We start from the raw sequence: 24,471 nt of genomic DNA, 5'->3' as shown, positions 1-24,471 counted from the left end.
TTATATGTACACATGTCTAATTTAATATGTATTCCCACAACCCTGCATAGAGTCCAATTACAGATGAGGAAACTGATTTTCCAAAAAATTATAATAAATAATAACTCCCCCAAGGGCATATTGCTAGTTAATGGCAGAACTAGGATTTGAACTCGGATCTCTCCACTGAAGATAATATTTTGTATAGTATGAGGGGACTTGGCCACTGAAATGTTTGAGGGTAACAGGATTTGAAATTTGGGGTTGAATGGTGATGGGAGATAAGGAAATAAGAGGTAGCTAGTGTAAAGTAGTCTTTAGAGATTTGGTTTTGAGGGATTAGAGGGAAACGTTGCTTAAGGATGAGGGAAGGGCGGTCGGTTAACAATGTACTAGGCACTGGTGACAGGCAGTACATTCGTTTATAATATGTATAAGGCTTTAGCTTTAGTTAGTAGTGTTGAATCCCTAGTCTCTTAGATGGGAGTAGAGGCTTTAGCATTTTCAAGGAAGGGGGTGTAGAAAAGCATAGTTTACCAGCAAGAGTGGGAATGGCTAACTTGAAGCAAAATTATGGATAAGAGACATGGGACAAATCAGAAGCACAGGTAAAAGACGTCCATCTCAAAGAAGGAAAGGAAGCTAAAGATGAGGTTATTAAAGATACCCATTTAACAGAATATATGGAGAACTTTTATGGCAAGACATGTATTAAGTGTTGTGAAAGATGAAAAGATGAGTGAAAAAGATTCAGTTATCAATTATGGCTAATACTTAGTGGTGTCTGTTGTATAGTTTATACACTTCTGAATTATGAAGAATTTGCTAAAGTTTGTGGAATAGAAAAAAGAGTATGGTTTTTGTTGTTGTTTTTGTTGGGTTTTTTTTGTTTTGTTTTGTTTTGTTTTGTTTTGAGACGGAGACTCCCTCTATCGCCAGGCTGGAGTGCAGTGGCGCAGTCTCAGCTCACTGCAACCTCTGCCTCCTGGGTTCAAGCGATTCTCCTACCTCAGCCTTCCGAGTAGCTGGGACTACAGGAGTGGGACCACCACGCCCAGCTAATTTTTGTATTTTTAGTAGAGATGGGGTTTCACCATGTTGGCCAGGATGGCCTTGATCTCTTGACCTCGTGATCCGCCCTCCTGGCCTCCCAAAGTGCTGGGATTACACGCGTGAGCCACTGCGCCCAGCCGAATTGTATTTTTTAACCCATTGACTGTATTTTTAGTCTTTAACCCATCTTGCCTACCTCCTGAAGAATTATATCTTGCCCCCCCCCCCACTTTTTGTTTGCATCATCTGCAGTTTTAAGACATTTAAAGTACAAAAATAGTCCAGGCACAGTGGCATACACCTGTAATTCCAGCACTTTGGGAGGCCAAGGTGGGTGAATCATGAGGTCGGGAGTTAGAGACCAGCCTGGTCAACATGGTGAAACCCTGTCTCTACTAAAAATACGAAAAATTAGGTGGGCCTCGTGGTAGGCGCCTATAATCCCAGCTACTCAGGAGGCTGAGGTAGGAGAATCGCTTGAACCCTGGAGGCGGAGGTTGCAGTGAACCAAGATTAGGCCACTGCACTCCAGCTCGGGCAACAGTGCGAGAGTCCATCTCAAAAAAAAAAGTACAAAAATAGTGCAGAGAAAATAAAACAGTTAAGAATATACAGTTGTTACTATTTTGTGTTTTTAATTTAAAAATAAAATATAAAGTCTTCCTTTCATCCTCACTCCAACCCCAACTCTCCTCCCATTTGCAGGAGAGACAGTCAGATAATTTAGTATTAATCTCTGTGGTCCATAAACAATATGTAATATTCTGTGTTTGATACTGGAGTGTAGTGGCGCCAGCACGGCTTACTGTAGCTTTGACCTGCTTTTTTTTGTTTGCTCAAATATTAATACTATTAAGATTTAGTTACATTTTGCTGACAGGCTGAAATGAACTTTTCAAACATGTCTCTCTGTACACATGTGTAGGAATTTCTGTGGAACAGCTATTCTCAAACTTTTTGGTTTTAGACCCATTTATTTGTTTTATGAGACGGTGTCTGGCTCTGTGGCCCAGAGTAGAGGGCAGTGGCATGAACTCCACCCATTGCAACCTCCACCTCCTGGGCTCAAGCCATCCTCCTGTCTCAGCCTCCCAAGTAGCTGGGACTACAAACCTCTGTCACCATGCCTGGCTGATTTTTCTATTTTTTATGTAGACATGGGGTTTGTTCTGTTGCCCAAGCTGGTCTTGAGCCTCTGAGCTCAAGTGATTAGCCCACCTTAGCCTCCTAAAAGTGCTGGGATTGCAGGCGTGAGCCACCAAGCCTGGCTAGATCCTTTTAAATTCTTAAAAGTTAAGGACCACAGAGAGCTTTTGTATCTGTTGGTTATTATATTTATTGATATTTACCATATTAGAAATTTAAACTGAGAAATGCAAGTGTTTATTAATTTACTAAAAATAACAAACTTATTACAATATGTTAGCATAAATAACATTTTTAATGAGAAAAGTAACGTTTCTAAAACAAATTAGTAAGAGTCACATCATTTTACATTTTTGCACATCTCATTTAAACTTTGGTTTAATAAAACCTGGATCCTCATTCCACTTTTTCATTCAGTCTGTTGCATTAACACACATCAGGTAGCCTCTGGAATATACTGCTACATACTTCTGAGAAAACGAACAAAAAGGTAAGAAATATCTTAGTATTCATATGAAAACAGTTCTGACGAAAGGGACTCAGACCTATCAAAGTCCTTAGATTACTTTTTGAGAACTGCAGTGCTGAGGTGCTATGCATATGATGCTACTTTGCGGCATAGAAAAAAATGCGAATACTTGTATATTCATGGTTATCTTTAAAGTTGGACATAAATTAAGCTTTATGAATACTTAATGTACGAATTGACATTGGTACACTTACACTGTTGGGCTGTCAGTCATGTTCTGAAGGAAGAGTTGAGTTTTGCATCTTAGTGGGGAGCTTGCTACTTCTTATTCTCACTGCAAATTATTCTGTATGACTATTGTTGATTACTAGGGATGATTGTCTTCTAGAATTTAGTTCACCTGGTGGGGATGCCTTATTAAGTATTTTTTTCACCTGTAGTATTAATGTTTGGGGTTTGATTATTTCTGAGACGTTTAGGTAAAGATATATAGGTAGAGGGGTCAAAGTTCTTTACTGTATGGAAAAGATGTAGAGAACCAGGTCGATTATTGGCAGTAAAGTTGGAGATTTCCCTTGCCAAAGTTGACCATGTTGTGCTGTTATCCCAGGAGTTTTTGAATGTTGGAAGTTGGTTATACATAGTTTTTTTTTCTCTACTTTCTTTACCCAGGGAATTCTTAGTCTCTGACAAGGGTATTGGTCTGGCTTTATAGTGATTGCAATAAAGTGATTCTTCAGAGCTTTCTGTAGCGGGGTTTATCATTGATGTTCTTGTTGTTAAGTATTTCCCTCCCTAGTCTATCATTTTGTCTGGTATTTTGTTTCAGAAAAAATTACATGAACACCTAAGGAATTGATTCAGAGAACAATTAGAATAATGGAAAGGTTGGTTTCTAAACCTTGTGAAACAGAATTCGGGTTAAAACTGTACCTACTAGAGAGATGACACAATTGGTAGTGTTTTTTTGTTTTTTTTTGTTTGTTTTATTTACCACATAGGAAGCCACTGTAAAAACTGTAGGTTGTTCTGTGTCATGGAGCACAAGCAAATATAATTTACTTCAGAATTCAAAGTAACTTTTCTGTATATATCTGCACACATTCAAATCTCATTTGAAATACACCTTGATAACATAGTAGGGAAAAAAATGTTACGTAAGTAATGAACCTTTACTGTTATTCATAACATTTGTTGAGACAATATGCCAAATCCTTTTTTAGCACACTTCAGAGCAACAGCATACAACTTTCATAAGCTGAAACTACACTGTGTTGTCAGGTATATAGCAGAATAAGCAGCTTACCTATTAACAGTTCAAAATTTTGGTAACATTGGTTATTTCTTAGTATTATGTTTCTGTCAAACCACAGAAAATATAGAGGTGGGTAATAGTTAAATTTGCATTAGACTAGTCCTTACCAGGATCTGTTGAGAGCTTAGGAGAGACATGTCTACAGTTCTGTGTTACTATTAAGAGTAATTAATACTGTGCTGCTGTGATTTTGAGAACTACAAGAGATTTTACAAACAATATTATAATTTATTATAGCCTGATCGCCTTCTTCCTGTTCAATATTTGCATGGTTTTTTGATTACATTTCATTGCTGAGTAGTTTGAGCTTTTTATTGGTGCTTTTGAAGACGTAGATAAGTATACAGAAACCTGATATTCCAGTAAAGTGCACTATACCAGATTAGTAAATTCAGGAAGAAAACCAATGTAACTCAGGAGTGGAGTTAAGAATTAGAAGCCTGGGTTTTTACTAGGGGGTAGAGGAGAACAGCAGGGCTCAGTGAAAGGTAGATGGCCGTCCAAATACCTCTTGAAAGTTATAATTTATGCTTGGATAATTGGTGATTCTTGGTATAAATCCATGTGGGTCAGTGATCCCAGTTGGAAGAGACCAGAGAGCAGTGGTGTAGCTAGCATATTTGACATCCAGAGCAGACTTTTTTTAGACACACCCTTTTTTGTGTAGCAAAATTATTTTCAGAAATAATCATGAAATGAATAATGGAAATGGCCAGAAAGGAAACTTGAACTGTATGTGCGCACACACACACACCCACCACACACATACTACATATAAATCATACCAGACTTTTAAATTGCGTTACTATATGTTTTTTGAAATAGTGGAAAAACTTACCTGCATACTGATATGTCACAACAATGAATACGAATATTATAGGTTTTTTTTGTTTTTGTTTTGTTTTTGAGGTGGAGTATTGCTCGTCACCCAGGCTGGAGTGCAGTGGCACGATCTCAGCACATTGCAACCTCCATTTCCTGGGTTCAAGCAGTTCTCCTGCCTCAGCCCTGCCTAGTAGCTGAAATTACGGGCACACGCTACCAGGCCCAGCCAATTTTTGCATTTTTAGTAGGGACGACGTTTCACCATGATGGCCACGCTGGCCAGTTTCTTTAAAAGTCTTAGGCAGATTTGTCAGTGGCTGTTAAAATTGATGTTCACATATTTGTGTTCAGTAGACAGTTACAACCAGATTTATTCATCTGTTTTCACCCACAGTTAAGAGCACTTTTAATTAATTTTAATTACAAAATGTTGTATATACAGCAACACATACACAAATACGAAGTTTTAAACATAATACTGTGTTTGGCAGTGATTTATAAACACACTTCACAATAAATTCTAGAAATCACAATACTATCCACGTATTTTTTTCAGCATTGAGTGTAATGACTTTCTTGTTTTTTAGACGGAGTCTTGCTCTGTCGCCCAGACTGGAGTACAGTGGCACAATCTCAGCTCACTGCAACCTCCTCCTCCTGGGTTCAAGTGGTTTCCCTGCCTCAGCTTCCTGAGTAGCTGGGATTATAGGCACGCGCCACCACAGCTGGCTAATTTTTGTATTTTTAGTAGAGACGGGGTTTCACCATGTTGGTCAGGCTGGGTCTTAAACTCCTGACCTCATGATCCACCTGCCTCAGCCTCCCAAAGTGCTGGAATTACAGGCGTGAGCCACCGCACCCGGCCTTGAGTGTAATAACTTTGAAATGCCTCAGTCAAAATTTTACTGAAATGGTTATCATCTAAAAATTCAATGTAAATGTCTATTATATTTGATAACCACTTTTGATATTCACGTACAAGGAAATACAGCTTCCTTGTACTTTGTTCCTTAGTGATGGCATCTCTATGATTCTTGTTCATGGGTCTTCACTTTTAAAGTTTTATTATATTTATCTTTATATTTGTTTGAGGCTGATTCTGGTTGTTTGTAAATATTTATGCCAGAAAAAATACATCTCGGGAAAGAAAAACTGGACACAGCTGTAATTTTGAATATACTATTTAAACACAGGAATGTATATAGGTACAATAGGATTGGAGTCATGCTGAGCCTGAGGGGAGCTGAAGCTATCCTGAACCTTTTTGTACTTACTCTCCAAATGAACAGGTATATCAAATCTGCAAAAACTGACTATGTAACTGGGGAATTTCCTAATAAACTTCCAATTAAGATGGATTGCCTGTTAAAGGGTATGTAATAAAAATGTGCAGATTTGATATTTATATGTTGTTAAAACTCAGCAGTAACCACAGCCACCCCTTAAGAGTATTGCCAAAATATTTTGGAGGTGATATATTTTATCCCTGGCGTTACTTAGAATTGCCTGTGCTCAGGCTAGGCGCGGTGGCTCACACCTGTAATCCCAGCGCTTTGGGAGGCCAAACATTGAGAAACCCTCTCTGTACTAAAAATAAAAAATTAACTGGGTGTGGTAGTTCATGCCTGTAATCCCAGCTACTCAGGAGGCAGGAGGATCACTTGAACCCGGGAGGTGGAGGTTGCAAGGAGGCTCAGATCATGCCATTGCACTCCAGCCTGGGCTGGGCAATAGAGCAAGATTCCATCTTAAAAAAAAAAATTTTCGTGCTTAATGGTGATAAAAGAACAAAATCAAAGTCTTGCTATGTTATTTAGTCTTGATGGTTCACCCACTTACTGCCTGCACCTGGGTGGACTGCTCCCCTTGCCTCACTCTAGGTATGCAGTTCCATTAAAGAGCAATAGTTGACCAATCCACTAGTCTATGAAGTCTCCCTCTGCAATATGCCCAATATATCTTAATGCATTCTGTCGTGAGTGTTCCTCTATATTTCTTCCTTTTGACTTTCAGTTAAAGTAGAATTATAATGCCCCGCTTAAAGGAAACCTTTAGTACCAAAAATTACTGTGATATCCCTTTTAAACCCTTTAAGAAATATATAACAGTCTTTAAACTTTAATGGCCATATGTGACTTAGTTTACCTTAATTAAGAGAGGCTGAATGATAAATCACTTTAGATAGGGCAGCCAAGTTTGAGGATCAGTTGAAATAAGTCCAGATAGGGATATATTTTATAAAGCAAACCCATAGAGATGGAAAGTAGATTATTGGCTGGCAGAGAGCAAAAGGAGCAATGGAGAGTGACTGGTAATGGGGATGGGATTTGTTTTGGTGGTGATGAAAATACTCTATAAAGTATTGATGGGTGCACAACTCTTGAATGTACCAAAAACCACTGAACTGTACATTTTAAATGGATAGGTTTTATGGTATATGATTTATATTGCAAAGCTGTTGTAAAATACACAAAAAATGTCAGGTTGTATCATAATCATTTTGTTGTTTACTTGCCTTATCTAATTTTCTATCAAGATGAAGATAATATCCAGTAGCCTCTGCATGGCTCTGTAAATTATTTTGTTGATCCCGAATCCTAAGTTTGTTCAAAGGATAGGTTTAGTTTTGACATACTATTTTAAGGAGTGATCCAGTAGGAACAGTTCAAGGGAAGGACAAAAAAAATCCTGCATTTGCCCATTAAATAACCAGGTGCTGGCTAATGAGTTAGGTGTTGTGTACATGTCTTTGCATTCTTTCCATTTTAAAGGTAAGGAAACTAGAGGTTTGGTGAATGGTCTGAGGTCACACAGTGTGAAGGTAACAGTTCTGAGATTTGACTCAGTTCTTTTCAGAGCCCATCTGAGTCTAGTCCACAGCCCCACATGGCTGCTGTGAAGTTTTTGAGCAGTGAATCCTTATCTAATGGACTATTTATATGGGGAGAAGACTCGGTGAACAGCTTTTGTACATCTGAAGCATGGTAGCAAGTGATAACTATCAAAATATAAGTAGTTAACCTATAAATGATGTTATGTTTATTATTAAATGTAATTTAGCAGTTCCATGTGTTTATTTGGTAAAACATTTCTTTAAATTCTGGAATAGAAGAAAAGTCAACAAGATCGTGGGAGAATATGGTATAGTAAAATTTAGGAAGAAGTAAGTATGAAAATTTTTTAACCCTTTGAATTTGAATATTATGTGGTTTTGTTGCTTATGAAAGTACCTGGTTTGGAATCTCTTGAAATCTGAAGAGTAAATTTTGTGCAGAAGTAGATGGAACTGTTTTGTAATGTTTACATTCTTTTTTTTTTTTTTTTTTTTTTTTTGAGACAGAGTCTCGCTCTGTTGCCCAGGCTGGAGTGCAGTGGCCAGATCTCAGCTCACTGCAAGCTCCGCCTCCCGGGTTTACACCATTCTCCTGCCTCAGCCTCCCGAGTAGCTGGGACTACAGGCGCCCGCCACCTCGCCCGGCTAATTTTTTGTATTTTTTTGTAGAGACGGGGTTTTACCAGGTTAGCCAGGATGGTCTCGATCTCCTGACCTCGTGATCCGTCCGTCTCGGCCTCCCAAAGTGCTGGGATTGCAGGCTTGAGCCACCGCGCCCGGCCGTAATGTTTACATTCAAACAAGACTCTGCTCAGTTGGAGCAGGAAAATGGTATCGCATCTTTCCCCTATTTGTTTTAAAAAGCTTTTCGGGGCAGGATGAGGTGGCTCACGCCTGTAATCCCAGCACTTTAGGAGGCTGAGACTGGCAGATCCCTTGAGGCCAGGAGTTTGAAACCATCCTGGCTAACATGGCAAAACCCCATCTGTACCTAAAAAAAAAAAAAAACTTTGTAAATTTTCTCTACCTTAGGAATATTTCATATTGACAATGCCAAATTTATCTTGTTTTCATACCTTCCTCTAAGCAAGTGGAAAAGTGGTTAAATGTTTAGGTTTCAAAAGGTTTGAGTCTGTGACAAGCAAATGGAATTTATATGGGAGTAAGCTATATATCAGTAATTAAAGGGACACTTTCTTTAATGAAGATGTTTTAAAAATATATATAGGCCGGGCACAGTGGCTCACGCCTGTAATAGCATCACTTTGGGAGGCTGAGGTGGGCGGAGCACCTGAGGTCAGGCATTCGAGACCAGCCTGACTAATATGGAGAAACCCCATCTCTACTAAAAATACAAAAAAATTAGCCGGGCCTGGTGGCACATGCCTGTAATCCAGCTACTCGGGAGGCTGAGGCAGGAGAATCACTTGAATCTGGGAGGCATAAGTTGCCGTGAGCCGAGATCGCACCATTGCACTCCAGCCTGGGCAATGAGAGTGAAACTGTCTCAAAAATGTGTGTGTGTGTGTGTGTGTGTGTGTGTGTGTGTGTAGCAGCAATTTCCCAGATTTTTTTTTTTTTTTTTTGGACACAGTGTATGTTGTTCATTTTCTCCACAGGGCTTCAGTTATTGTAAGGATATGTGTTGGGAGGGGTGTTTTTTAATTTAATTTTAAAATTTTAAAATGTAGTAATTTTGAAAGGCTTTATTAAAGATTTGCAAGTTACTGATTTAAACAATAGTAACTCAACTTCAAAGACAAGATTTACTCTGTGGACAAGTTATGTGATAATGGTGATTCTATATAACCATGTTCCTTTATCATTTAGTTATATTTATAATCAAAAGTTGAATAAAGATGTATCTCAAACGGATACAAATTAATTTTTAAATCCATGAATTTAATTTTTTTATTTAAAAACTAATGCAAGTTAGATAAATTTAAATTAGAAAATAAAATAATCCCTTCAAACACCGTTAACATTTTAGTCCTTTGTCTTTTTTTCTCCTTCACTTGCGTTTGGAAATTTTTGTATAGTTACCAGATCTTTTTAATAGCATGAAGTTCTCTATTATTTTCTCAATAGTCATTGTGGAAAATTTGAGAATATCTAATAATTGCCTTACATAAATTTCTAGAAGTAGAATTACAGGCCGGGCGCGGTGGCTCAAGCCTGTAATCCCAGCACTTTGGGAGGCCGAGACGGGTGGATCACGAGGTCAGGAGATCGAGACCATTCTGGCTAACATGGTGAAACCCCGTCCCTACTTAAAAATACAAAAAAAAAAAAAAACTAGCCGAGCGACGAGGCGGGCGCCTGTAGTCCCAGCTACTCGGGAGGCTGAGGCAGGAGAATGGCGTCAACCCGGGAGGCGGAGCTTGCAGTGAGCTGAGATCTGGCCACTGCACTCCAGCCTGGGTGGCAGAGCAAGACTCCGTCTCAAAAAAAGAAAAAAAAAAAAAAAAAAAGAAGTAGAATTACTGGTTTGAAAGGTATGGACATTTTTTAGTCCTTGTTTTATAGTTTTAAATTTCTCTTCGGAATTAAAACTCATCCATTAGGTCTCACCAGCCCAGTACTCTTTTTGCTTTATGCTAATCCACATGCATGTCCGTTAGATAATTGAAGAATTTTATCTCCTTGTGTTAATTTGTACTTTGATTATTGATTGGTATGGTTGAACACTTTCCTGTGTTTGTTAATTAGATATTGGGATTTTCTTTGTTAAATGAGTTGCTTCTGTACATTTTTCAGTTTCATTGTATCTCTTACAGTGTGTATGTACTGTTGATTAACTCATACACATTAACTCATACACAGTATTCTGCTGTCAGGTAGAGTGACATAGTAGTACTTGTTTAACATGTGATTGGATTTCTTTCCTCGCCTCGTTATATTACCTGGTATTAAAAAAGTATTAACCCAGACACACATTTAGTACATTATATATTAAAGGCATAAGATGAAATACCAGGGAAGAAAAGGACTGTACATGATCCCTTACCTAGTTGTTCTAGCAGTAGTGTTTTATGGAGTTGTCTTCAGATTTAAATTAGATGGATAAAGCATCTTTATAGGAAAGATGATTTTAAGACTTTTTAAAAATTGTCTTTTGTTAAGAAATTTAACATGTACTTTGTTAATACAGTGTTTATATGTTGCTAATAGACATAAAAGTGTGGATTTGACTGTTTGGTTTAAGACAGTGTCTTTGATTTATTAAGTTGAGAATGAAAGAGGAGGAAAGACTGTAGAATTAAATGCTTTGATACTTGCATCTAACAGGAAGGAGATTTGAATACTAGCCTGTCATTGTGAGTATATATATATTTATTTTAGTAAACGTTTCCAGTTTTTCTTTAAATTCAACTTTACATAGTAATAGGAGCTTAAGGGAAAATTGCTTTGTCATCTTGGAGGTCATACTACCAAAGGAAGGAGTACTGGAAATAATCAGTGTAATTTTAGGAAAATACATTTTTTAAAGTTTAGGTTTCGAAAAGAAAGGGATAAATACCCCATTGAGAAAGATTCAGAAAGAAATATTGCTTGAGAGATTTAAGTTTAAAAAAAAAGATTTAGGTTGGTATATAGTCTTCTAATTCTTACTGCCTTGACAACTTTATTTCAAAAAGTAGGGAAAAGCATACTTTGGAAATTGTAGACTCTGTGCCAGTTTACTTTTGTCTGCCAGTTTTTATTAATTTTTAGAAATTGCTAGTCACTAAGAGCCAGAACAGATTGACTAACAATTTATAACAGACTAAACTAAACATTTTTCATTTGTAAAGTATGTTATGTCTAGTGAAAACTATATACCAAATATTTCAGAAAGGTATTGGATATGATTGCATTATGAATGAATTAGAAAAATATGGGCAGGATGACAGTATTGCTAAGTGGATTGTAGCTGACTGGTTATAAATACCCAAGGAATATCAGTTAAGGTCATCTTTCAAATAGGTCCTATTTTAATTTTTAGAAAACATTGACTTGGAGGAAAGCATACAAAAAGAGTTCATGAAATTTACAATCTGATTGGAATAGCTGGAGCTACATCAGGTAGCAGAAAATGACTTCTGGACTTCCTAAAGAGGTTGAACGGTCTGTTAGAAACCAACACAAAGTCAATGTGAAGATCTAGTTTTGATGGGAATCCTGGTGAAAGCAGCCTGAGGATTTCAGTTGATTACAAATTGGAGTTAATGAATTAAGCCCTATTTTTTTTAAGGTAATAAATAATGCCCCCTTCTCCAAAGATGTTCATAATCTAATTCCTAAAACCTGTAAGTATGTTACCTTACAAGGCAAAAGAGACCGGGGATGTGAATAAGGTTAAGGATGTTGATGGGTTAATTATCCTGGATTATTTGGGTGGGCCCAATGTAATCATAAGGGTCCTTATACTAGAGAGGTAGGAGTCAAAGAAGGAAGTAAAACAATAGAAGAGATAGAAGGAGAAGGCGCTATACCGCTGGCTCTGAAGATGGAAGAAGAGGCCATGAGCCAAAAGAATGTAGGCACCCTGTAGAAGTTAGAATAGGCAATAAATAGATTCTTCCCTAGAGCCTCTACAAGGAATGTCGCCTTGCTGATGCTAGTGAGATTCTGACCTCAAAAGTGTAATTTGTGTTGCTCTAAGTCAGTAAATTTGTGGTAATTTCTTACTGCAGAAATAGGAAACTAATAAAAAAGCCAATTCACAATGCAGGACTACATCCGGACCCTGTCCATTTGAGGATACCATACTTAAAGGGAATTAACCAGGATCATCTAGAAACCTTATCATTTGGCTAATAGAGAGGAAATACGGCCGGGCGCGGTGGCTCAAGCCTGTAATCCCAGCACTTTGGGAGGCCGAGACGGGCGGATCACGAGGTCGGGAGATCAAGACCATTCTGCCTAACACGGTGAAACCCCGTCTCTACTAAAAATACAAAAACTAGCCGGGCGAGGAGGCGGGCGCCTGTAGTCCCAGCTACTCCGGAGGCTGAGGCAGGAGAATGGCGTAAACCCAGGAGGCGGAGCTTACAGTGAGCTGAGATCCGGCCACTGCACTCCAGTCCAGGCGACAGAGCCAGACTCCGCCTCAAAAAAAAAAGAGAGGAAATACTAGTTATCTTCACATTGTTTTGCTCCATTTACTGAGCACTTATGTGTTAGTTACTGGGCTAAGAGATTTATATACATTATCCTGTTTAATCCTAACAATGTGGTGAGGTGAGCCAGTTAATCCCTGTTTTTCAGATTTTAAAAAGTCTTGAAGTTTAGAAAGGTTGACTAAACTTCTTAAGGTTTATGCCATTGGTAAATAGCAGAGTACCCATGTTACTTTGATTCATCCCTAAACATTGTGAATTCTGCAGGTATCACAGGCCAGATAGCCTCTTTCTTCTTTATCTTCACTTGAAACTCTTTACTGGTATTAGGGATCAAGATGAATTATTCTTCATAATTTTTAGAGGATTTTGTATCTCAGGCTTCTATGTGTCATGCATCCGGGCAGTGGCATGTTTAGACGTTTTCATGGTCATTCTGCTAGTGACAGAGCAAAGAGCCAAACTCATATCTACTGCTGACAAGTAGCATGTTTTTCCACTATGCTTATCCCTTCTAAAGAAGTCTTGTATTTGGAGGGGCTGTTGTTATTTTTATGCAGGAGGATTTCATGGTTTTCTCTGGCTGCTCTGACACTTTTTATTCGTTCACAGATAACATTAATTGTGAATACAGGCTATAATGTTGGGGGAGCTCTGCACCTAGTGATGTTTATTGAATACTTGTCCTCTGCCAGGTGACATAGTCCAAGTCATTCATTTCATATACAGAAACTCATTTCGTTCTAACTGAAACTGATACCTATCAAGCAGACATCGGTATATCCTTTTTACAAATGAGGACATTATAGCTCAGATAAATTAATTTGCCCAGAATCATCTGCATGGCCAGACCCAGATTCAAAACCAAATTTTTCTCACTCTCTATAGAATACCACAATTTCTGGTTTTTCTCACTAGTAGATTTCATTGGAATTATATTAAATCTTGTGGCTTTCAGACTTGATATATAAAGCTGATAGCTTTTTTTCCTGAGGTTTGTTGACTGAAATTGGATGTTGGCCATAAGTAACTGAATTATCTCTGAATCTCTTGTCTACTCTGTGTATAATACTTATGTGTATCTAAACTTGATTGACAAACATGAAGTTTTTTTCCGACATGGCAGTGCTGCTTCCCCCCCCCCCCCCGTTTGTCCATAAGACATTTATTAATGGTTTGAAGGAACCTATACATTTTTGAAAGGTGACTAGCAGTTAGTTTGGGCCTTATTTTCCTCATTTCTAAAAACAAAATAATTTTTCCCTAGGCTGTTGTCCTTCATATTTTTTGACCACAATACACACAGTAGGAATTATATAATTCATTCATGGATCTCAACCCACAGTTTGAAAAACACTGCTCTGGATTAACTCCAGGGTTCTGTCTTTTTCTCAAAAAAATTACGTGTAGTGGTAATACTCATTAATGTCTGTTTTGTATTTACTCTGTGCTAGATGTTGCTCTAAGGGCTTTTGTATGTATTGTTTGTGTTTAATTCTTAGACTTCACTAATTAAGTAGGGAGTACTATTATCCCCATTTTACAGATGGTGAAATAAATTCTCATAGGTAGCAAGTGGTAGAGCCAAGATTTCTCAGGCAGTTGATTATTGAGCCCATGCATTTAACCATTATTCTAACAAATTATTGTGGAAAATCAGTGATTTTCTGATTGATCGGAAAATCAGTCAAAATCTTAGATCATCACAAGATTATATGCTTCTCTTGAGAGATTCCTCAAACAATATTGGTGACCATGACAATTAACTTTTTTTTTTTTTTTTTTTTTGAGATGAAGTCTCGCTGTGTCTCCCAGACTGAAGTGCAGTGGCACGATCTCGGCTCACTGCAAGCTCCACCTCCCGGGTTCATGCCATTCTCCTGCCTCAGCCTCCCGAGTAGCTGGGACTACAGGCGCCCGCCACCATGCCCGGCTAATTTTTTGTATTTTTAGTAGAGACGGGGTTTCACCGTGTTAGCCAGGATGGTCTCGATCTCCTGACCTCGTGATCCACCCGCCTCGGCCTCCCAAAGTGCTGGGATTACAGGCGTGAGCCACCGCGCCCGGCGACAATTAACTCTTTTATTTAAGATTAATAAATTGCAACTTTGCTTTAGACACAAGTAAGGACTCAGTAATAAATCATTTACAACTAACAAGTTCATTCTGCTTTAGAATCAGAAAAATATACCATGTGTAAATGTAAAATAAAACAGATATAACAATGAGCAATATAATTGATTTTAATTAAGGGAAACAAAAGTCAGGAATCGGTATATGTGAGAGTGGGTAGGAGTTAGAGACCAAGACATTTATTAAGCACTGGTTATTTTAGGTGCTTTCATTTCATTTCATGCTATTAACAGTTTTATAAGAAGGCCATCAGTGTTTATTTTAAAAATGGGAGAATCAGGCCGGGCACAGTGGCTCAAACGCCTGTAATCCCAGCACTTTGGGAGGCTGAGGCAGGTAGATCATCTGAGGTCAGGAGTTTGAGACCAGCCTGGCCAACATGGTGAAAACCCCGTCTCTACTAAAAATACAAAAATTAGCCAGGCATGGTGGCAGGCGCCTGTAATCCCAGCTTGGGAGAATGAGGCAGGTGAGTCGCTTGAACCCGGGAGGTGGAGGTTGCAGTGAGCCAAGATCGCACCATTGCACTCCAGCCTGGGAGACAATAGTGAGACTTCATCTCAAAAAAAAAAAAAGAATCAGGACATGCCTGTAATGCCAGCGCTTTGGGAGGCCGAGGTGGGCAGATCACACGAGGCCAGGAGTTAAAGACCAGCCTGGGCAACAAGGTGAAACCCCATCTCTACTAAAAAGGCAAAAATTAGCTGGGTGTGGTGATGCACGTCTGTAATCCCAGCTACTCAGGAGGCTGAGGCAGGAGAATCGCTTGAACCCGGGAGGCAAAGGTTGCAGTGAGCCAAGATCCTGCCACTGCACTCCAGTGTGGGAGACAATGAGACTTTCAAAAAAAAAAAAAAAAAAAAAAGCAACAAACAAATGGGAGAATTAAACTCAGCAGAACTGGCAACAGTAGAGGGCCCGTGTCTTACCTGGAAATATTTGGATGAGTCAATATTCAGAAATAGGAATTTCTGAATGTATAACATGCTGGCTATTTAAAGCTGTCCCTCATGCCCTAAGATAAAATTGAGCTCTAAAACATAAAAACAGTGTATTGATCTTTTAGTCTTGAGAAATTGAAATTTGATCATCTAAATAAATTATGCTGACACTTTCCTCGTAAGTCACCGCATTCAATATTGTAGGGTCTTTTAAAGCATCAAAAAATTGACACTATTTTAGTAATTTATATCGCCTCTAACTTGTTGCTTGGGTGGGCACATCACTTTATACCTCTGTGCCACTTAAATTTTTTAATTAAAAAGTTCTTGGGTTCAACTCCTCATAACAATTATATGTTAGTATATGACTTTCTAGTTTGGGTCTACATTGCAATTTTTTCCCACTTAATGTAACTGTACAGTCCTTTTTATCTTTACTATCTGTACACTATTTTTCTGGGCTAATATATTTGAAATAATTTTGTTATTGTTAGGTACTAGTTAAAAGAATTAGAGTTTTGGGAAATGGTTGATTACAGATTGAATTATGCCACTTAACTAACTTTATATCTGAGCAGACTGTTGAGCCTCAGTGCTGTCATCTGTAAAATGGAATTATAACGTCTGCCTCACCATAAAGGCTGTTACTATTTCTGTCCAAATAGACAGTGTCAGTGTCCATGCCTACCAGGAAAGTATATATCAATTTATATCCTTTATGTCAAAGTACATCAGCATAATTTCTGGATTTCTGTATCTGTCGAGTGGAGGCATTGCTGTAGGTATCGGAGCTTTTTTGTCTTGCAAAAGGTGGAGACTGTTTGATGAATTTGCGCATTAAATAAGTCAATAAAATATTAACAGCATTCCTTGAGTGTTAAAAGGTGATTTTGCACACCTCCAAGTTTGAAAAATCTGTATTTGCCTGTAGTGTTTTTCTTTATAAATTATATCAAATGCAAATGCACAGCTTGAAATTTTAAGAAAAATGTTGGTAAAGGAGAATAAAAGTAGTCTGAAAAGAAACTTCTCTGGTGGGGTGGCACATGCCTATAGTTCCAGCTGCTGGGGAGGGTGAGATGGGAGGATCACTTGAACTCCCGAGTTAAAGAAAGAAAGAGCGAGAGAGAGAACTGATGGAAACTTTATAATGCTAAGTTAATAAGAAGTAAGTAAGGGTGCTCACTTATAAAAAAGCCTTGAAACATGGTCCTGTCTCCTTCTCAGCTTGCCATTTACTAAGCTGTCAGATATTTGTTGAATTAATGAAAAATGAACCAAAAATGCATTTCTGTTTTCTTGCCTGCCACTCATTCCTTAACCAGTTGGAATTTGGAATCACTTTCAAAAACTGATGTCACTTGCATTCACCTAATTGCCAAACTAAATGAACAAGATTTGCTTTGCATCCTCATGAACCTCTTGTAGCATTTGGCTATGCCAGATGTCTTTAATTTCTGGGATTCTACTTTGTCCTGGTGTTCATTTTTGCAGGTTTTTTTCTCTGCTACATTGAGATTTTTGGTATATATGTTGTTGTTCTGTTTTGTGATTTTTTGTTTGTTTTTTGTTTTTGTTTTTGGAGACAGAGTCTTGCTCTGTATCCTAGGCTGGAGTGCAGTAGCACCATCTTGGCTCACTGCAACCTTCGCCACCTAAGTTCAAGAGATTCTCGTGCCTCAGCGTCCTGAGTAGCTGGGACTACAGGCACGTGCCGCCACACCCAATTAATTTTTGTATTTTTAGTAGAGATGGGGTTTCACCATGTTGGCCAGGCCGGTCTCAAACTCCTGACCTCAGGTGATCCGCCCGCCTCGGCCTCCAAAAGTGCTGGCATTACAGTTGTGAACCACTGCACCAGCCTGGTATGTATGTTCTTGGCTCCCTTCTTACTCCAGGCTCCTTCTAACCCGTCCTCATAGTTCTATAACCTTTCAGTTTGTAGCCTGGATCTCTTATACATTCAAGATCCATATTCCTTTCTCTGCCTGGTATTTAGTAGGCATCCCAAATTAAATTCAGTATGTTTCATTGTTATCCCTGAATCCAAACGGTATACAGGCAGGCACAAAGGCCTTCCTGGATTTTTTTTTTCCCCCCTATATTCCCTATCATAGTTGATGGTCTCTGCACAAATTTAGTCTGTATGCAGCATTGTATCAGGTATGGGTATGTTTTGAGGGAGTGTGAACTTTAGAATCAGAAAATTTTAGTTCAGATCGTGGCCTAGGCATCATCTAAAACAGATGTAACCCTTTTTGAGTATTATCTCAAAACAGATGTAACAGATCTGCCTTAGTTAACATGATTAAGTAAAAAGTACAACATGTCATATCACTTAAACTCATTGCTGCCTGATAACCACTCAAATGTTGATTTCCTCTTCTCTTTCCAAATAATATTTTCTTAATGGAATGTAATAATACCCTGCAACTGTCTCAGATTATGGTACCTGATGGTTCTCTTGCTGGTCTTTTGCCTGAATGATGGTTATACTGTTATGTGGTATAGTCTTTAATTTTTTAAATACATTATGATGCTTTAAGTAGAGACTATGGAGCGTTTTCTTAGAAGCTACACTAGTCTGTCTTGTGTGTTCATTTAGCTGTTAATTTAGTGAGTCGCTTACTGCTGAAATGATAAAGAAGTGCTTTTTGGAGGGATTAGATGAATATTAACTCTGGGTTAGGGTTCCTTAAAATTTACTCTTAAGCTTCAATGACCAGAGAAGTAGTTCTTACTGTTGCTCATTTCTTTCTTTCTTTCTTTTTTTTTTTTTTTTTGACAGTTTCAGTACCAATAAGTCTTTATTCATTGTATTTTCCCAGGGAAAGGAGAAGGGAAGGGAAAACAGTGAGTTTGTATGTTACAAAATCATTAGAAAATGGGAAAGGAAGTACCTGGTTCAGCAAAATCAATCATGAAATAGATGCCCACCCCCCAGTGATGGGGAAACCAGTGCCCGATGGGCCTCAGTCTCCTACAGTTCAGGAATGAGGAGAAGGGATCAGGAAAAGAACAGACAGGTGAAGGCTTTCTTACCCACCCTCCGCATAGAGATTTCACACAAAGCTTTGGTTTGTAGCAGTAAACAGGGAGTCACATTTGTTCATCTCCTATAAAATAATCTTGTGGCTATTTTGACATAAGTTTCTTGTACCTGCATGAAAGTTCCAGACTGCCTTGGATATACATTTAGATTCCTTTTCTTGGCCTCCTGACCATCCTGACCCTCTTGGCTTTCTACAGGGAAAGGCCCTTTATTGCTTCTACTTTATTATTAAAGATTTAATCTATTCAAAATATAGTAGTGTATTAAGTGTTTGGCATGAATCACATTAAGAAGTGGTCTTGGCTCAGGAGGTTGAGAACAAGGAAGAGAGGGTTCCTAGTTTCTTCGGGATTTTTGCAGAAATCATTTAAGAGTTGTGGAGACAACCCAAGAATTAAATGTGTGTGAGCGTGTTCATTCTTAAAACCCATGGGTTTTTTTTGTTTTTTGGTTTTTGGTTTTTTTTGCATGCCCTTTTGCTGTGTTAAGGTATAGAAAATAGAACAGTAATAAGCAACTGTCTTAATAGATTTTATAACATAGAATATACCTTTTATAAATGTATGCTACATATTATGAATCATGCAGTGTTGTTTTTTTAGAATTTGTATTTAAGTTGAAATATGTTAAATCATTTCTTACTGGTTTATATAATTTTTAGGATTTACTATTTCTTCTCTTTTCTTTTTTTTTTTTATTTTTAAAGACAAAGAGTCTCGCTCTGTCACCCAGCCTGGAGTGCAGTGGCGCGATCATGGCTTATTGCAACCTTCTCCTGGGTTCAAGCGGGTCTCCTGCCTTAGCCTCCCAGGTAGCTGGGACTACAGGCACCTGCCACCATTTCGTATTTATAGTAGAGATGGAGTTTTGCCTTGTTGGCCTGGCTGGTCTCAAACTCCTGTCGTCAGGTGAGCTACTGCACCTGGCCTTACTATTTCTTTTCTAATTGCCTTTCAGTTAGCATTTTATTCTCAAAGAGAATTTTTTTATTACATTGGCAAATGGAGTAATACAATGAAGAATCACAACCTTATTTAGAGAATCTTTTTATTAAAATGAATTCCTGTGTTCATATCTTAGTGTTTTCTCCATTTTCTGTATCTTATGGAAAATTATATTATTTTCTGCTTAAGTAGTTATCTGGTTTTTTATTGATTATATTTGGCATTCCATACCTTTTCTAAAATTGTTACTGATGTCTATAGTTTTGAAAAGGTGTGAAAGCTGTCTGAATTTTTAGGATACACTGCTAGGTGGGGCTGTTTACTCTCAGAAAACACTCGTGTTTTAGGCTAGCCTCTTAGCTAGTGGTCTGGTAAAGGTTCATACCCTAGGGCTCCATATTTGGAATATTGACATACATTGAAAGAATGGAAATGTGATTCGTATGAGTTTCATAATGTTGGGAATCTCTGAAACTTCACAATATCTTTTGGAAGTCCCAGGTAAGTGTATGCTTATGGTTAAACCAAACAAAAACAATAAGAAGCTAGATATGTTTCTTAATGTCAGGATTTTATCTTTATAACCCTCTATGGACTCTCCTTATGTTTTGGTTGGATTTAACCCTTTGAGAGAAGTATGTGGTTAAGTTTCATGGAAGCACCTGACGGCTGTAGATTTACTGTTGTGAGATTTGTTAAATTTGGTTTTTATTTGTTTGTGCTTTTTGGAAACAAAATCTTGCTGTGTTGCCGAAGCTGGAGTGCAGTGACGCAGTCTTGTCTCACTGCAACCTCCACCTCCTGAGTAGCTAGGATTACAGGCGCATGCCACCACGGCCGGATAATTTTTGTATATTTAGTAGAGACATTATAGGATATAAAAAGTAATCCCCCCATCTGTGGAATGTTAAGCAGACATCCAAGACAGTCAAAGCCTCCCGTAATACAACATCCCACACTCTCTTCTGTTGTACCGAAAAATAACCAGTGAATGATTTTACCTCTTTTAAAAAAAAAGCATTTATACATAAAAAGTGGGATGAAGGGACCACTGATAAGACATGGTATGTACTGAGTAGAGTTGGCTTCTTTCTCTGGCATCATCAGAGGCTGGACTCTCATTGGTTTTAGTTTCTCCATTTTCTGCAGGTAAATCTTTAGTTTCTTGGTTAGTCACTTGAGCCTGTTTTCTCGTTGCTCCCCCTCCCTTTCCCTTTTGTGTGCACTTTTTTGTCTAAGGATTTATCCTTCTCTGCTGCTGTTTTTCAGCTTCATTTCCTCTTTGGCAGAAACAGGTTTAGCTGACAGCCATGCCAATTGCCTCTTGGGCTGTTTCTTCACTACCCCTTCACCACCCCTTTGGCAGAGCTGACCTTCTTCTTGGGTATCATGGCAGTGGGGGTGTGTGTGTTGGGTACCTGCACACCAAGAGCCTTCACAAAGCTGGGCTGCCTGGCCACTGAAGCTCTTCCTGCTGCCCTAGCTGCTAAGACCTCCCTCCCCACCCACCCCATTTGTATTTTCCAGGTGGTGATGCAGATATGTAGGAAAGGTGGTTATTTACTAGCCAAATAGTTAAACTTTATGTTTCAAAAGATTTTTTAAAGTGTTGTTTTGTGTTTTTTTTTTTTTTGTCTTTTAAGCTCTTTTCACTTATGGATATGAAACCTCCCATCTCTAGAGCCAAGATGATTCTCATCACTAAAGCTGCTATTAAAGCTATTAAGGTAATGACAAAATAAATCAATTTGAGAAATGTTTTTGAAATTTTGAAAATATTTTTTACTTTTAAACATGAGAAGTCAACTTGTGAATTAGTTCAGGCCTAAATCAAAGAGCTCTAACCAGCCTTTGCTGAAGGTACATGATAAGCATACATTTGCATTGTAACATATTGTTTCAAAGCAGTTTGGTTTTTGGCAGGGATAGGGGGATGGAGTGTCACTGTGTCGCCCAGGCTGGAATGCAGTGGTGGGATCTTGGATCACTGCAACTTCCCCCTCCCGGGTTCAAGTGATTCTCATGCCTGAGCCACCCGAGTAGCTGGGATTGCAGGTGTGCACCACCATGCCCAGCCTCAAAGCAGTTTTTAAAATTTTCATGTATTTCTTATCATAAACCAACTATTTAGCTTCATTTTTAAAGAGAAAAAATTCAAGCTCCGTGAAATGAAATGTCTTACCCAGTATCACACTTTAAAATGTGACTTGTTTTAGAAACTACATTGTTTAGCTCTAATCCATTGGTTTTGGCCCATAAGGTTGCCAAATATTCTGCTTCATGAAGGTTTATTGATTTAAAATTTAAGAAAAAGGACCTTCTGTTTGGGGAATTTTTGTAATTTTCTGTTTTTAGTTTGTTTTTCTCTGATTTGTTTTTAAGTTTTTTTAAAATTTTTGATTATTTCTCATGGTTCATTCAGTATTGATAATTAAATTGTATAGATTTCAGAGTTTTAAGTATTTTCTAATTATAGGAAATGCAGCAATATGTAAACTGAACAGTAATTTTCTCTTAATTCTTTCAGCTTTATAAGCATGTAGTTCAAATAGTAGAAAAGTTCATCAAAAAGGTAACTATCTCTCATTATTACCTCATTTTAGTTACATTATGATTTGTAATTGACTTCGTAAATTTTAACCTGGATGCTTGTTTCTAAAGCCACTTCATAAAAATGTAGTCACTAGAGGTTCTTTTTAATCACTAGAAGTTTATAAAAACAAATTTTTTAGCGGTACCATTAATTGGTACTTCACTTACTGTGAACTTAGCACTCAACTCACAGCAGTTTCTTATATGTTGGTCATGACCCTTCCCTAAACCTGAAGTGCTTACTCTACCCCTTGCATTGACTGCTATTGATGTTTAGGCGTTTAAGTCAGCTTTGAGTATTTCAAATGAAACTATGTAAAATTTTCCCAATTTTTCCCTTTTCCCATCAGAATAAAATTTTTTCAGTTGTCTGTTGTTTTACAACTGTGTGATTAGCATACATCTGTCTCAGTAGAAAATAGAGAACAGAGACTTAGTTCTTAACCCCTGACCTGGAGCTATGACATGTAGTACGTACTAATCAGTGTTTATAAAAATGTCTCTAATCCATGGCCCTTGTATACTGGCTTAGGTACAAAAGTTAAAGCTCCAACAGGCAAAAAAAAAAAAAAAAAGGTTAGTAAACGCTTTGCATAGTAGTACATCAAAGTACAAATAAATAAAGTGGAAAAAATTACCTGGAGGCACTGTCACCAAATTACTGCAATATTTATTAATACATTTGGATTTATTTTTTATTTATGTATGTGTACATTTATAAAAGTAAAAATGGGTATAATACTGGTTGTTAGCCTGCTTTTCCCACAGAGTTTATCATAAACATTTGCAAAATACTCTCTGAGGTTGTTACCTCAGATGCACGCGGCCATTTTCTGAATTGTTCGACCTAATTTTTTTTTTTTTTTTTGGCATAAATTCCTAGATGTAGAATTGGTGGATTAAATAAGACTTTGCTTTTATTGCTAAATTGTCTTCCATAAAGGGTTATACCTGTTTCCACTACCACCAGAAATATATATAGGTGTCTATTTCTCTGCTTTTCTCTGCTGTTGTCAGTTTGGTAAGCCAAAAACAACTTCTCCTTTTAATTTTTTTTTTTTTTGAGACGGAGTCTTGCTTTGTCGCCCAGGTTGGAGTGCAGTGGCACCATCTCGGCTCACTACAAGCTCCACCCCCTGGGTTCACGCCATTCTCCTGCCTCAGCCTCCGAGTAGCTGGGACTACAGGCACGCACCACCACGCCCGGCTAATTTTTTGTATTTTTAGTAGAGATGGGGTTTCACCGTGTTAGCCAGGATGGTCTCGATCTCCTGACCTCATGATCCGCCCAACTTGGCCTCCCAAAGTGCTGGGATTACAGGCGTGAGCCACGGCGCCCAGCACTGTTTAATTTTTATTTGGTACTGTACTTTAATAGAATTAAAATGGATACATTTTAAAATGTTTTGTTAATTTTGAAAGGTAAAAATTACCTTTTTGAGCAGGATGAATTGTAGAGACTACCATAATAGGTGAATTTGTATGGAACTGGCTTCAGGATTGGTAAAGTAATGTTGATTTTGGGACACTGGGTGTAGGGAAGCAGAGAAATCAAAGAAGGGTAAAACCTTGGGGGTCAGTAGTATCAAGAGAATAATGGTAGTTCCATATAGACATAGGCAGTTTGACAAGTTAGCCATTTAGAGAGCTGAAGCATTCACGTAGTTTTTTAAAAACAACCTTTGGATGGATATAGAAAAGTTTCATGAATGTGAAAATAGTAGGTGTGTCAGATTGTGACTTTGCTTTTTCTGTACTGATTTTACATCTTTATCCTTGCAGTGTAAACCAGAATACAAGGTTCCAGGATTGTATGTAATTGACTCAATTGTGCGACAGTCTCGTCATCAGTTTGGAACCGATAAAGATGTTTTTGGGCCAAGATTCTCTAAAAACATAACCGCCACATTCCAATATTTATATCTTTGTCCATCTGAAGATAAGGTATAGTTAATTTTTAAACTAAAACTTGTATTTTTTAAAAAATATTATTTTAAATGTATATTAGATATTTGGAGCCTACTGTATTACTAGATAAGATTTTCATATAGCGATGTCTGTGAGGTTGAAACAAAACACAGTTTTTT

General features: G+C 37.9%; 1 protein-coding gene across 4 annotated transcripts in view; it reads left to right on the top strand.

Annotated features, from left to right (window-relative positions):
• Positions 1-24,471, top strand: part of SCAF4 (SR-related CTD associated factor 4) — a 61,782-nt gene that overhangs the window by 3,517 nt on the left and 33,794 nt on the right. For all 4 annotated transcript variants that reach the window (XM_033232299.1, XM_033232297.1, XM_033232296.1 and 1 more), the window contains exons 2-4: positions 21,436-21,519; positions 22,320-22,364; positions 24,167-24,328. In XM_033232299.1, the coding sequence (XP_033088190.1) occupies positions 21,436-21,519; positions 22,320-22,364; positions 24,167-24,328 (291 nt within the window). The remainder of the gene's footprint in view (positions 1-21,435; positions 21,520-22,319; positions 22,365-24,166; positions 24,329-24,471) is intronic.

This window comes from Trachypithecus francoisi, unplaced genomic scaffold (assembly GCF_009764315.1).
Source record: "Trachypithecus francoisi isolate TF-2019V2 unplaced genomic scaffold, Tfra_2.0 Lachesis_group14, whole genome shotgun sequence".
NCBI lineage: Eukaryota > Metazoa > Chordata > Mammalia > Primates > Cercopithecidae > Trachypithecus > Trachypithecus francoisi.
The sequence above is the reverse complement of the archived record's forward strand: the minus strand, read 5'-3'. Positions and strand labels throughout refer to the sequence as shown.